Source organism: Ricinus communis, chromosome 1 (genome assembly GCF_019578655.1).
Source record: "Ricinus communis isolate WT05 ecotype wild-type chromosome 1, ASM1957865v1, whole genome shotgun sequence".
Classification (NCBI taxonomy): domain Eukaryota; kingdom Viridiplantae; phylum Streptophyta; class Magnoliopsida; order Malpighiales; family Euphorbiaceae; genus Ricinus; species Ricinus communis.
This window is the reverse complement of record NC_063256.1, coordinates 11,876,548-11,892,220: the sequence shown is the minus strand read 5'-3', so window position 1 is coordinate 11,892,220 and position 15,673 is coordinate 11,876,548. Positions and strand designations below refer to the sequence as shown.

The window sequence follows — 15,673 nt, the reverse complement described above, 5'->3', positions numbered from 1 at the left end:
AAAATTATACATAAATTTAAATTTTATTTGCTAAAAATAAGTATATATATCAAATAAAAATTATATATTTAAAAAAATTATGTTTCAAAATTATATATAGAGAGAGAAAGAGATATTTCTTTTAGTTTTTTAAATTATTTTTTGGGAATTATATTTAATATTAAAATTATTTTATTCAAAAATTATATTTAAGAAATTTACTAAATTTTTAATAATTAGATCTCATATATTAAAAAGTCTTATTTATATCACTTATGATTTATTTTAATTATTTAAAAATTAGAACATATAGAAAGTACCACTTATGATTTATTTTAATTATTTAAAATTTTAACTAACTTGAAATAATATTAACAAAATTTACTAAATTTACAAAAAATTCATAAAAAATTAAAAGATTTATATCTTTCGTATTATACATGTTGAAGTTTTAAATCAATTGTAATCTTGTTTGTTAGTGGCGAAGTCAACTTCTTTAAAAGAAAAATCTAAATTACTTTTATTTTTATTGAACAAATTATGGTTGTCCCCTTGAAAAATTCAAATTTAAATAGCCCTTTAAGAAAACTGGATGGACCCTCTTACTTTTACTCCTCTCCTTAAGACAATTGAATTGACTTGTTTGTCACTTTTATTTAGACTAGAGACATTGAATTGACCATATTGTCGTCTGTCCTTTTTAGAAAAGATAATTAAATTGATTTTAGTTTAAATATGAGTTCAATAAAATATTATTATTAAATAATTTTCAGCTTTTAAGTTTTAACTATTTTTCTTTCTAAGATAGAAAATATAGTGAAGGATAATGATAAAAATAGTGGAAAGAAATTTGTGAAGAAAAAAAATACGAGTTTATTTAAATCTTGAGAAGAAGTGAAAGAAAATTTTGAAAATTTTTTATTATTACCACTACATAAGAAGCCATTCAAATCAAAATATATAAAAGTTTATTTTTATAAAAATTAATGATTTTTTGAATATCAATTTGCTTTTATAACGGTCAATAATTTTTACAAAATTTTTTAAAGTCATTATATTAAATACATTCTGACTTTTAAGTTCATCAAAATCTTTAATTCTCTTAATTCAATATGATTATTAAGATGTTTTCTCTAATTTTGAGTAAGGTTTGCCCTGCCAGTGAAATGAAGGATTAAATATTAGGTGAGTCTACAATATCTGATAGGACTGTAGTGCTTATATATATTGATAACTTACTGCTAGAAATATGTAAGACAAGAATGACACCCTGTAAGACACACTCCCAAACAAAGTGTAGATCAATCTTTAAATTTTTGGTTCGAGCATGAACAATTGGATTAACGGCAAGATAAGTAGCTGAAATATTATCAAAGTAAATTTTCACTAGCAACTGAATAGAAATACGCAACTCGTGTAGGATATTTGAAAGTTACATTTTCTTTAGATGTACAAAGTTGAACAATATATGTTATAATCACACTGAAACTCTGATCATATAACTAAAAATTCTTAAACATCTTATCAAGAGTTTTCGACTTTTCATAAATAAGATAATATATACAATAAAGGCATTATTTTATAATATTCAAATATCATATGAGAAGAAGTAATATATGAGAATTTATGACAATAATAAAACGAGAACATTGACGATGTACAATTAATAAATTTGTTATATGCGATTGTTGTCTCTTTTTTATTATAAACACTTATTATTTAAATTTATACATCTAAATTATATATTCTTCAAAAAGAGGTACATGGACAAAAAATATAATATCAAATATCAAAAAATATTTATAGGGACTAAAACAATATTAGACAAATTATGAAGTTTTTTTAAAAAAAAATATTAATAAATTATAAGAATTTGTAAGAATATTTCGAATGATACACGAGCAGGTATCAACTTTTTTCATCTTTCTAAGCGCAAGGAGATTACACACGTGCTTTTGACCTTTTTTAAATATGAATACATGATACTGAATCATTATGTGTTGTCACACGAGATTTATATCATAAAAATATTATTTTTAATAAAAAATAAAATTAATATATTTTTTTAAGAATTTGGATAATTGGTGAAAAAGTATAACTAAAGGTTGTAAGTAAATTAACAAATCTAAAGACTCAAAATATTCATAACATGATATCGATATCGTGCTATATGTTATCAATTTGATAAGATAAGTGGAGATGTCCGCTGACATTATCAATTTAATAAAGAGATATCCGACACATAAATCGTAAAATATAAAGTATCTAGTAACTATTTGATAAAAATACATATGTTAGATAATGTATTGTACCTTTTAAATTTGTTCAAAATCGACTAGAAAGAGACTTTGAGCCCTAATTACTCGTGACATGAAACTGAAAGTACTAACATCAAATCAACATAAAGAGTGCCTTCACCCGGAATCAAACATGGCCTTATTAATGTAAGGAGTGATACATAAGATGAGAGAAAATTGTCGATGATGCTTTTATTATTGTCCATTCTGACAACATCAGACAAGTGAAGTAAAGATCATCATTATATTTATAAATGTAGGATATTATGTAGCTAACAAATATCGGTCATAACAGCGGCAAGAGCACGATATTCTGACTCTGCACTACTGTGAGATAGTGTGTGCTACTTTTTAAACGCCTAAGAAATCAGATTATTACTAAGAAAAACACAATAGCCTGTTATTGATCATTTAGTGTCCGAACAACCATCCCAATCGGCATCGCTATATGCAACCATCCGAGATAAAGAACCTTTGTAAAGTTGAAAGCCACATGAAATAGTGCCCTTAATGTAGCGTAAAATCCTCTTAACAGACTGCCAATGAACATCTAATGGATCATGCATATGTTGATATACAAAATTAACAATAAAAGTAATTTTGGGTCTGGTAAAAGTAAAATATTAAAGACCCCCGACCACATTCCAATATAAGGATGGATCATCAAACTTTTTCACAGTCACAGAATGATGCAAATGACTATGAGTAGGAGTATGAACACTACTGGCACCTAGCATGTGCATGCTTTGGTAAGCAAATCATATGCATACGTATGTTGAGATAAGAAAAACCCATGTTGATTATAACTAACTTAGATGCCTAGGAAATAATGCAATAGTCTCAAATCAATCATCAAAATATCACGCTTTAGATTGGCAATAATGCTGGACAAGAGTGATAAAATAGAGGCTATGATAAGTATATTATAAAAGCAAAATCACCATATACCCTCTGAAGTACTGTAAATAAATATTGAGCAATTATATTTGTAACTAGTAAAACCAAGCTGATTTAAGTAAGAACTGAACTATTTAGACCATGCTCTCAAAGCTTGATGTAAACCATATAAAGCTCTATTTAATTTACAAACATAATTAGGTTTTCACTATCTACAAACCCCTCTGGCTACATCATATACACTTCTTGATCAAATTTGCCATATAACAAAGCATTCTTGACATCGAGTTCATATGCAGACCAATATTAGACAAAGTTGTTGTCAACACAATTTGAATGGTCGATGGTTTAACAATAGACTATATGTTTCATCAAAATTGATACCTAATTGTTTATTGTACATTTTGCTATGAGGCGAGCCTTGTATCTTTGGATGCTTCCATCTGCTTTCCTTTTCAGTTTACCACTTACAGCCAATTATATTGCCAGAAAATGATGGTGGTGGAACTAGAGTCCACGTGTTATTAGCCATAAGTGCAGCATATTGTGAATCCATGGCATCACATCAAACCCTTTGAGTGCAAGCTTCCTTAAAGATTATTGGTTCCATATAATTAGAGTTATATATCTCTGAAAGTATAGAGAAATTTATTTATTTATTGGGTTCCATCTTTCTTGTCGGTTATAGGATGTTGATTAGTCGGTAAGGTAGGTTGTGGTGATTCGGGTAATAGAATGCTGGTAGTGTTTGAGTCGGATTGAGATGAATTGGTATTTACTGGAGATATGGAAGGTAAAGATGAAACTATTTGTGGATAAGAGATAAGGTAGTCAGTTGTAATTGTATGTGAATTAGAGAGTTATGAATAGGTAGGTGTTGTATAATTGTGATGAGGTGAGATATTTATAGTTGGAATAAAGCTTGATATAGATAAGGATGTGTTTCTAAGAGATAAAGATGGAATAAATGATAAGGGTGAAGAAAGTATCATAGCTGGATTGAAGAAGGAACCAAATTTATCCATATCAAGAGAAGATTATTGTGAGCCATTAGTACTGATGCTGGAGTAAGGAAAGATGTTCTCTGCAAAAGTAACATGGCGTGAAACAAACAATTTCAAAGTCGATAAATCAAAACATCGACATCCCTTTTGGTTAGCAACAAATCCAATAAAAACACACACTCTAGCTTGAGGTGCTAACTTGTTAGGAATTAGGATTTGTGACATATGCATAATAAAGACACCTAAATACTTGAAACATGGAATAGTTCGGTTTGATCCCAGAGAGTAACTCATGTGGATTGATACAATTAAAGGTACTGTGAGGCAGTTTATTTATGGTGGAAATCGTTGCATGAAGAGCTTCTACCCAAAGTGCTGCTGGAAGATTAGATTGAAAAAAAGTGTATGAATTATATTAAGTATGATTCATCCTCTCAACTAGACCATTTTGCTAAGGTGTTTGAGGACATGAAAAGCGAGCCACTATACCAGCTTCATTAAACGATTTATTGAACTTCTTATTTAGATATACTCTTCTACTACTATCACAATAAAGTTGTTTGATTCTCATAGTGAACTGAGTTTCAACTATTGCCTTAAATATAATAAAAACATTAAATGCCTCTCTTTAACACATAAGGGAAACACCTATGAAAAATCGGTAAAATCATCTAAAATTAACACATAAAAACAAAAACCTAAATGGAATTAGAGATTACCAAACATCAAAATGAATTAAGTGAAATGGTTAATGAGTTAGATTTATTGAACTGTGAAAAGGAAGCTTGGTATGTTTCCTAAGCTGATAAGCATGACAAATAGAATCAAACTTTCTAGAACTAAAAAATGTTGTTATTTTGTCCAAAAAAAATGGAGAAAATTGGGACACCGAGATGAGCAAGCCTTTGATGCCATAAAGAAGAGGACACTTTTGAAGAAAGCATGGTTGAATGAGCGACATTTGAACTAACTAAACTCATGAAAAAAGATAGAGGGAAGCCTGACTAATGTAACGAAGCACTTCCTTCTGTGTTGGAAGATCCTTCGCAGAAAAATCCAAAGAATCAACATCCATAGAACAATAATTATCAATGGTAAGTTTTAAATAAAAATCAGATTATGTTTCAAATTAGGAACTATAAGAACATCACGTAAAATAAAATAAAAGAATGAGGTATGAATGGTTTTCGGACCAACATGAGTGATGTGTAATTTTGTGTCATCTCCAACTTTAACATAATCAGTACCAGTGTATTTCTCATAACTGTCTAGTATACTTATATCATTTGTCATGTGGTGAGAAGCATTAGTATCAGTTTGCCAAGTGGGATCATGAATATGTAAGCCGGTAAAAGGAGCAGATAAATCCTGGCTATATGCATTACATTGAGGGCAGAACTTAGCAGTGTAGTTTGTACCATCACATATTTGGCAATGTAAAGGAGGAGCACCAAGAATATAGGACAGAGGATTGGAATTAACCTACGATTGACGAGAAGCCTACTGATTATAAGGTCGAGTAAAGGGCTGAGATATAGAATTATAACCATAGCCACCACGAAAACCATAACTAAAAGATCTGGGATAAGAACCAAAACCACCACGATGGTATTGAAACCGACCACCTCTATTATAACCACCATGTGGACTTCCCCAAGGATTATAACCTCCTCAGTTATAAACTGTAACAAAAGATTGTGTTTCAATAGTTGGTTTGGAATCCAATTGAATACGCGACTCATGTGCTAGAAGAAAAGATCGAAATTCTAGGAAAGTTGGGAGGGATTTTCTAGCTATCATGACTTTTACAAAGTTAGAATATTCAATAGGTAATCCGTATAGAATTTAAAGAATAATATCATCATCATCCAATGCCCTACTAATAGAATGAAGAGAGTTTGTTGTTGAGTTAATATATTTAAGATATTCAGCCATAGATTTGGTGCCTTTTGGTTGCATGCTTTCATATCATCATGAAACAATTTCTCAATCTCTTGCCATGTTTGTCGAGTCGTTAATATTTTTCTTGGTTGAACAACATGTTTCAAAATTTCAGGGGAAATAGTTGCATGAAGTCATGAGATAATCACATAGTCAACTTGTTGCCAAAAAGCATATGCGGAATTAGGTTTAGTTAGGATCTGTATCATGTATAGTTAAAGGAGGGGGTTCCATATTCTTATATATATGATCATAAATCTGATGACAACGTAATATATTCAGAACTAGAATTTTCTATAAAAGAAAATTAGTAAAACCAAGAATGATAAAGACATTGTTTTCAAAATTGCCAACACTGAAAACATAGTGAGATGTGGGGGTAGAGATGTTTGTGTTCATAACAGCACAAGAAGAAGAAGAAAAGGAAGACATTGTTAAAGAGTTTGAAAGAAGAGAAGAAGGTGGCAGAAAGGAAGAAAAAGGATCAATGAAAAAAAGGAATTTTTTCTAAAAGGTTTTTGGCGTTGATACTATAAAGAATAGGTGAGTCTATAATACCTAATAGGACTATAGTACTCATATATATATCGACAATAATGCATATAAGAACTGGAAATTTAAGCATGTAAAATTATATTAATTGTAAAGCTAGCTTGTGAATAATCGCTGCACATCAGAAAAGAAACTACTCTCTTTTCAACAGTAAATGTGATATGACAGTGCTGGAAGCAGAACGATAGAGTTATCAGGAAAATAATCTTAGCTCTAACTTCTAAGGCTTACCAACTTGGATACAAATTCATCAATATTTTTATCAGATGTTCCACCTTCACTTACTGCCTCAATAGCCAATTCCCTCCATTTTGCACCATTATTTCTCATCTCTTTTCCTTTCTCTCCTGTCATTACTTCTCTGATGCAAGATTCAACTTCTTCTCGTGTCACAATTCCATCTTCATTAACCTTGACTCTGATACCTACCTTCCAAACATCTTCAACAAGTTTAGCATTTGGTGGTTGGTCAGTCCACTGAGGCATTGCCACCATCGGCACACTTAAGCTCAATGCCTCAATTGTTGAGTTCCATCCACTGTGTGTGAAAAAACACCCAATAGCTTCACTTGCCAGCACTTTCACCTGAGGACTCCAATTCACAATCAGGCCCTTACTACCCAATTCCTGCACAAATCCTTTAGGTAGTTTTGACTGCTCACAAGCTCTAACCACCCACAGGAAGTTGAAGTTGCTGTTGTTTAAACCCCATGCTAGTTCTTCCATTTGCTTGTCACTTAGATTAGCCATGCTACCAAAGGCTACATACACAACTGATCCTGCCGGCTTAGTGCTCATCCAGTTGATGGAAATAGATGCATCTAAGGCATAAAGATCAAGACCATAGTCATCATCATTTTCAATCCTCTTGTCCAAGTATATGGATGGAATTGTTGGCCCAATTGTTAATACAGGGCAAACCTTTGACATCTCATTCACAGCCTATATCAATAGTCAAAGATTCCAGTCCTATGATGTTAGTATAGATACGTTAATTTCAAGAAAAAATCTTGTGTACTATGCATAAACTTTATTTACAATGTCTCAATTTCAATCAAAATGAAAATCTATTCTGTTTCTATAAGCAATCTATATGCATTGAACTAAGAAGTAAACTAAGGAATTTAATCTGAAGCATAGAAAATATTTATTAATTTATTATTTAAGTCATAGTCTGAAATGAAAGACAGTTTGAATGATAATTTAGTCAATTTTTATCTATTCAAGAAAATGTCTTACAGTGGAAATGATGTGTACTTGTCATATAAGTCATATAGAGATTTTTTTTTTTTCCTTCACATAAAATGACAAATGAATTAATTATATGATATTTTATTTTGAGAGTAGGTATCAAAATTTTTAATAATAAAATATATAATATTTCTAAACTAACAATTGAATTTGTTCACCTTTTCGTGGAACAACTTAAATATAAGCAATCAAAGAAATTCCTTGTTATATAAGACATTTATTTATTAGACAAACCATAATTGTATGTCTATTTCCAAAAGAAAGAATATTACAAATTAACTTTCAAATATGAAAAAGAATAACTCCACTATCTTTTAGATTTAGCTTCTGAAAAGTAATTCCATTTTATTTATTTTCATTTCCATTTTGTTCTTTTCAACGAAGACAGAAATTTAAATTTAAAATTTTAATTGAGATATATATCTACCATTTGACTAAGTGCATAAATTTTATTTTTTAAATTAAAAAAAAAAATTATTACTAAAAGATATGAATTTGATATATGATGTTTACTATATTAATTTTATAATTATTAGATCTTTTAAGTTGAATTTTGATGGTAGAATTAAAGTAAACATTAATACAAGAATTCTTTCAAGCAGATGTACACAAAATCTGAATAAAACTAAAATAAATGACATAATCAAAAGTTGGACCGTTCAAATAATTTATTACCTCTTGTTCTAGCTTGTAGAATGTGTTGATAAGGATATTATCAGCTCTCTCTGTGTTACAAAACTGATGCAGTACCATCTGAAAGTAAGCCGGATATGAACCAGGAACATTAACGAAAGACGGCATATCCCTGAGCTCAAGCAAAGGCAACCCGGAAATCGACACAGGCGTTTCAGAAACCGGCAACTTCAGCAGCTTGTGGTGAATATTATAGTAAATATAATCAACAACACAAGGTTGCGTGAAGAAAGCAGCAGCAAACAGACCATGCTCTTTGGCCACATCCAAAGCCCAAGGCAAGAAAGGCTCGTATATTACACAGTCAACAGGGTTGGAAGAGCTTTCGTGCTTCTTGATGAGCTCCGCTAGGGTTCTCGAACCCGCGGTCTTCAGTCGAGCCAGATAATCGTCGATGCTGCCTGCATCTCCGAACCCACCTTCGTCGTAACCGTCGGAGATTACGTCGAGGTCGACGGAGCCGATGGAGGAGCCAAAGTTCATAGACTTGGAGATAAAAACGGAAGTTATCAAGGTGGTTTTGATGGCCTTGGAGAGTAAGCGCCTGGAGAAGTGGAGCATTGGGTTTATATGACCTTGGCCTGGATATGGAAGTAACAGGACATGAGCTTTATATGATGACTGCTCCATGATGATCCAAACTTGAATTTTATTTAATTGATCGGTTTGTTTTGATGGACAAGTAGTTTCTGGGGTTCTGTTCCTAGTAGTTGTTGTTTCTGTTGTGTTTGGGTATATCTGGATAAGCTATTTGTAAGAAGAAGAAGGTACACTTCACATTTGGGGGTTCAACTGTCTCGAGCATGATCAAACTTTTATTTTGTTTCATTTTCAGGACTAAACTTTCCTATATATTATTTTTAGTGCAACCTAAAACCTCTTTAAATCATAAGTTCTATTAATTCTAATAATTTTTCATTCGATATTTTACTTCTATTCTACCCTTAAAAATCACTAGTTTTTTGTCCACGTAAATATTTGTAGTTTGAATATTACTTGTTTGACCCGTGTATATTTTTTATGTAAATCTTATATACATTAATTTAAAAATAAAAAAATCCTACTTAAACTCATTATTATAAAATATTTAGTACAGATTTAATTAATAATAAATATAAAATAATTAATAAAGATATCTATTTGAAATATTGTTTCAGTTGATATGTGTATCAATCAGGTTAATAGTTCTAAGAATAAAATACAAAAATACAAAAAAATTTCACTATATATTATCTTTAATTATACGTCTATTTTTAAATTACATAGTCAAGTTAGTTTTAGTTGTTTTATTATTTTAATATTCTCTTTTTATTTTATCTAGTTTAAAATTTTTAAATAATTAATTGAAAATAAGACATATAATTCAAATAAAAATTTATATCTCAAGTATTTAGCTGAAATTTTTTTGATTAATTACACCTTATGTCCCAATTATATACCGAATTGCCTCCTTTGATATTTTATAGACCAAATTAATATTTAGTCACTTAAATAAAATAAAAATCAATTGCATGATAAAATTATAACTATTTAAGGATCAATTAATTAGAAATGTGCATTTTTATCTCATTCAATTAAAATTTTATCTTATTAGATATTAGCAATAGATACTATGTTAGTGTAAAGCAATAAATTTAATTATAACACCAAGACACTATTTCTACATTATTTGATCTACCATATTGGTGATCTTCTATAACATAATATTTTTAATATATTTTTTTATATGTGTTGCACGTAAATTTAATATTTTAACTCATTATTCATATAATAAAAGATAAAATAACTAAGAAAATAAGAATTAAGTGTGCTAAATACTTATAATATCCCTAATTATATGTTAATTATAATTTCCATTTAAAATATAAACTATTAATCTCATAAAAAACAACATTTAATAGGATTAAATGTTAATTGTTTATATTAAATTTTAATTATTTTTTGTTAGTTAATTTAATAAAATTATTAATGAATTAAAATTTTAGTTTAAAGGTTCTTTATCTTAAAAATAGTTTAACTAATATAAATTAGTAAATAATAAATATTAATAAATATTAATTTTCAATGGACACAATTAATAAATTATTATTTAATTAATCATAATTAAAATAATATGCAAGGATTCTCTTATTAAATTTATTTGTCCATACATAATAAAGTAAGTGAAATTCATTATTGCGTATAAAATAAAATATAATTATTGTTAAAATTTAAAATCATAAAGAGTTTAGTATAGTCCTTAGACTACAATGTTAGATTTAAATTACACGTTTTTTAAATAAATCTACCCATGTATTATATTTATAAATTCGTTAACTAAATTATTATATTTTATTAAGATAGACACTTATCTCAGAATCATAACTACTTTTAATATTCAAAAGTGAAAATTTTTCTAAATTATAAACCATTTGTTTAAATTTTAAATTATTTTTTTATATAGAAGAAGCTATTTATTATTAATAAAAAAAGTTTTAAAGCTAATAACAAATAAGTTTGTCATAATCTTTAAAAGCCAATCTTTCGTACAAAGCAAACATTTAGCAAAAATTAAGGTCCAATTTAAAATAAGATAAATTAAATTAAAATAATAATAACTTTTAGTAATTATAATCAATATATTTTTATGTTCTCTCCTTTACATTTTTATATATGTTATAATTATGATATCTCTTAATTGTTATCAAATTTATTTTGTTTAATATAATCTAAAAAAGTTATTTTACGACCAATATTGAAATTCTTATAAAGTTGAACTTCTAGAGTTAGACTTATACTTAATAAATTATTAATATTTTATTATTATAAAATTAATTAATAAATAACCTAGTTAATTTATAATACAATTTAAATACAATTAGATAACTTAAAAATTAATTAAAATCCTAATCCTAAGTCAAATAGGATAGTTTTCTAATAAAACACAAAGCAAAAATTAAAACCAGTATCTCGTTCAAAGTAATCAATTTAAAATTAATATAAATTGCTATAAAGTAATTTATATAATAATAATACTAATTCTTTTTATTGTTATTGACTGATGTGATGTCATTATATATGTTAATTTATGTAACCTAAAAGTTTTTGATATATGTGCTTAAATTTGTCACATAAAATTTTTATTTTAACCTTCGTACTATTTTTGACACATGAAATTTAAGTTTTTGCGTAATTTTTTATATTATTTTATTGATTAATAAGTTACATTCCTCATTAAACACTGACTTTAATCCTAAAAATTGAAATATTAATTTTTAATATGATATTAACTAATAAATAATTTTCTAATCAGATAATAAAATTAATTCCTATCCTAAAAAACAGCATATCAATTATATTTTAATATTAAATTAATTAATACATTAATTTTCTAATTAGATTATAATTCTAATTCTAAACTATTTTTTAATTATATTTTTAATATTATATTTAGTAATAAATTAATCTTTTAATTATATAATAAATTTTTAATCGTAAGAAATAGTAATATGAATTATATTGATAGTACTCATATATATAATATTAAAATTAATCAATAAATATGTTTAAAATAATTTTTATATTGTTGTACTAATAAAATTTTAAAATTTAAAAAAGAATATTCAAATATACTTAGTTTGCTATAATTTTTTAAAATATTATAAACTAATATCAAATATTAGAAATTTTATTAAATTGTATTTATCAATTTAATTTTATAATCGAAATAATAATAACGTTTGTGCAATGCACGGGTATATAATTAGTAAATTACCAAATCATTACTTTACAATAATGATTAATAATACAATAGTTAATTCAAAAGACTATAATCATTAGTCGGCTTATTAAAAATTAAAGTAATAATAACTTTTAGTAATTATAATTAATATATTTCTTTATGTTATACATATCATAATTGTTATTGAATTTATTTTGTTTAATATTATTTAAAAATTCTATTTCATAACCAACACCAAAACCCTAATAGAATTAGATTGCTAGAGTTAGATCTATGTTTAATGAATTATTGAGTTAGACTTATATTTAATAAATTATTAATATTTTTAATATTGATAAAATTAATTAATAAATGATCTAACTAATAAAATTAACTAAACAATCAACAATAGTAATTTAGTAAATCTGCTTATGTTCTCTTTTTTCGCCCTTTAATAAATGATCTAATAAATAAAATTAATTAATAAAATTAACTAAATAATCAATAATGCTACTTTAGTAAATGTGTTTGTCCTTCTTTCGTACTTTAATATATATTATGATTATGATAGTATTTTGTATAGGGATAAAAATAATTTCTAAAGTTAAGATTAGAGGTAAAATTTTAAATGAGAAATGACTAGAATTAATGAGATCCATAATTTAAATGAATTAGATTTCATATTACCGCATAAGCAATAAATTATTTGAATTCAACTTTCAATAATATTATAATCAAAATTTGAATATCGAAATTAATACAAATTAAAGTTTAGTATACAATATGAAAATAAAGCAAAATTTTGATCACCATTCAAGCCATTAATTCTCACATTTGCAGTCACAAAAGTCGGATTCATGTGCTCCTCTAATTAGTATTTTTCTATCCTTAAAGAATTTAAGCTTACATGTTCTAAATTAATTAAATTTATTTTAAATATATATTCATAAAAGAAACTAATATATAAATTTATTTTTTTAATACGTTAATTTCATAATATTTTATAATTTTCATTCTTATAAATTTGATATATTAATATATCAAATATTTTAATCTTCTTGGTTTCTATTATGTTATTATTAGATTGTTATGATATGCATTCAGTATGTTATTACTTAGATTTTAAACATTAATTCATTTCTAAAATTTTAAAATGAAAAATATATTTATAAAATAAATATAGTAATAATCTCACCTGACATATAATTGGACTACTAATAAAATATAATTATATATATTAAAGTACGGAAAATGAAAAATCTAACATATTATCCTAATCATTCAAATTATCATATTCAAAATTCAACGTATATCATATTATCAAATTCAAAATTCAGCATATATAATGTTATCATATTCAATGCCAGTATAACAAAAGCACGTTGATTTGAGAAGAAGCCTAAATCTAATCAAGTGAATCATACAAAGCAATTAAAAATCACGATAATTATGTTTCTAAAATCAGAAAGTAAAAGAGCCAATATGAAGAAAGAGATATTGATGATATTGGATTTGAGGAATCCTCATATTGTCATTGCCATAGTAGAATGTTTACTTTCGAGTTTTTGGAGATGATGAGGAGGTTGAATCGAAAATAGAGTAAGAATATCAATTTACTAAAATGTCAATATTAAATTCTTACTATATTTTCTTATAAGATGGTATTATTTTGATAATTTATTATTTACTAATATGAATAAGATAAAAAATATTATCTTTTAGAATAAAAATTATTATTTATTTAAGAGATAATTAACTTGTGATATGTTATCTTTTAAAATAAGGAACCATTATTTAATTAGGATAACATTAGCTAAATCTCATTTTTTTTTAAGAAGTATTATCTCTTAAAATAAAGAATCAATTAGAAAATAAATTATAATATGTTAAGGATAACGAATCATTATTTAATTAGGATAATATTAACAAAATCTCATATTTATTTTTAAGAGATATTATCTCTTAAAATAAAGAGTTGTTATTTTAGAAAATAAATTATAATATATTAAGGACAATGAATTATTTTTTAATCAAAAATAAGTTACTAAATACTTGATGGTACTAAATTTTAATTTTGTCTTATATATTATGATTTTCTACAAAAAGAAATAATTATTTGACAGTAAAATCAGTCATTAATAAATCAATAGTTATCATAATTTAGTAGATTATATTTTCCGTTTTAATTAAGAATATTTGATATATATAACATTATTAGGTTAAGTATAAAATGAAAATATTTATAACAGAATATATTTGATATATAAATAATAAATAGTAATGACCAAAGTATATGCTGAGTTTTATGTTAGTAAAGCAAAAAAAAATCTTAATATATTAGAAAATTTTGAGAAAAGATTCTGATTTATTATATTTTATTCATAAATTTAAAAATATAATTAATCACCTACGAAGCATGTGTATGAAAAAAATAATATTATTTGATTTTTTCTTTTTACTATTTTCAAAGAGGAAGAACTCAACACTCCTACAACGAATAATCATAATATTCCTATAGAAGAAGAATTCAATACTCATATAATTGAAAAATATAAAACTCTTTAAAAATATTAATATTTATTTATTAAAATTAATTAATATAAAAAAACACCGCCGATCTAAAAATAATCGGCAATGGACCAAGAAAGAAATTTTAATAAAAGACAAGAAAGAAAGAAGAGAGCCGGCTATAGTTTTTTTTTTTTTTTTACCAATTTGCCCCTTTACATCTATAACTATTCTTATATTGATAAATGTATAATGTTAAATTATTTAACATACAAACTATTGAGCTTTGGAAAAGGTTACGTATAATATAATCCTAAGATATTAGCCCTAACAGCCTAACTCAATCATATATGCATTTACGTGTTCAAGTTTGACACGAAGTCAAAAGAAACATGATATCACTAGGAGGTCCTTTGTCATTGCTTCTGTAGAGTAAAACGCTGACGTAAAATAACAGTTTTGAAAACTTTTTAGTTATAATTAAAAATGAGTTTTAATAACGATGATTTCAAACTGTTTAGTAAAAGTACCTAAAAGTTTTCAAATCTCATTTTTTGTTTTGATAGGCACCTGTTTGTTTAAATAAATATGTACAAATAAAATTTGTGATTTAAAAAATATTATATTATTACTAATATATAAATCAAAACCTTTATTCTTTTATCTTATCTATTTTCTCTGTACATGCTAATAATTCATATTTTTTATTAAATAAGACATGTTTAGTTCAGCTCATCAATATAACTGATAGCTGATAAATTAAATTGGTGGAATTTTACTAGCAGTTATTGTTACTATATTAAATGACTATTGAAGATATAATTTATTATTAAATATAATTTATCGTTATA

General features: G+C 26.1%; 1 protein-coding gene across 1 annotated transcript; it reads right to left on the bottom strand.

Moving 5' to 3' along the window:
* Window positions 1-6,728: 6,728 nt before the first annotated feature.
* Window positions 6,729-9,531, bottom strand: LOC8279685 (UDP-glycosyltransferase 74F2). Its single transcript, XM_015725746.3, has 2 exons — window positions 8,597-9,531; window positions 6,729-7,612 (listed from the first exon to the last, which is right to left on the bottom strand). The coding sequence occupies exons 1-2, from the start codon at window positions 9,242-9,244 to the stop codon at window positions 6,884-6,886; spliced, it is 1,377 nt and encodes a 458-aa protein (XP_015581232.1). The 5' UTR covers window positions 9,245-9,531; the 3' UTR covers window positions 6,729-6,883.
* Between the last annotated feature and the right edge of the window lie 6,142 nt (window positions 9,532-15,673).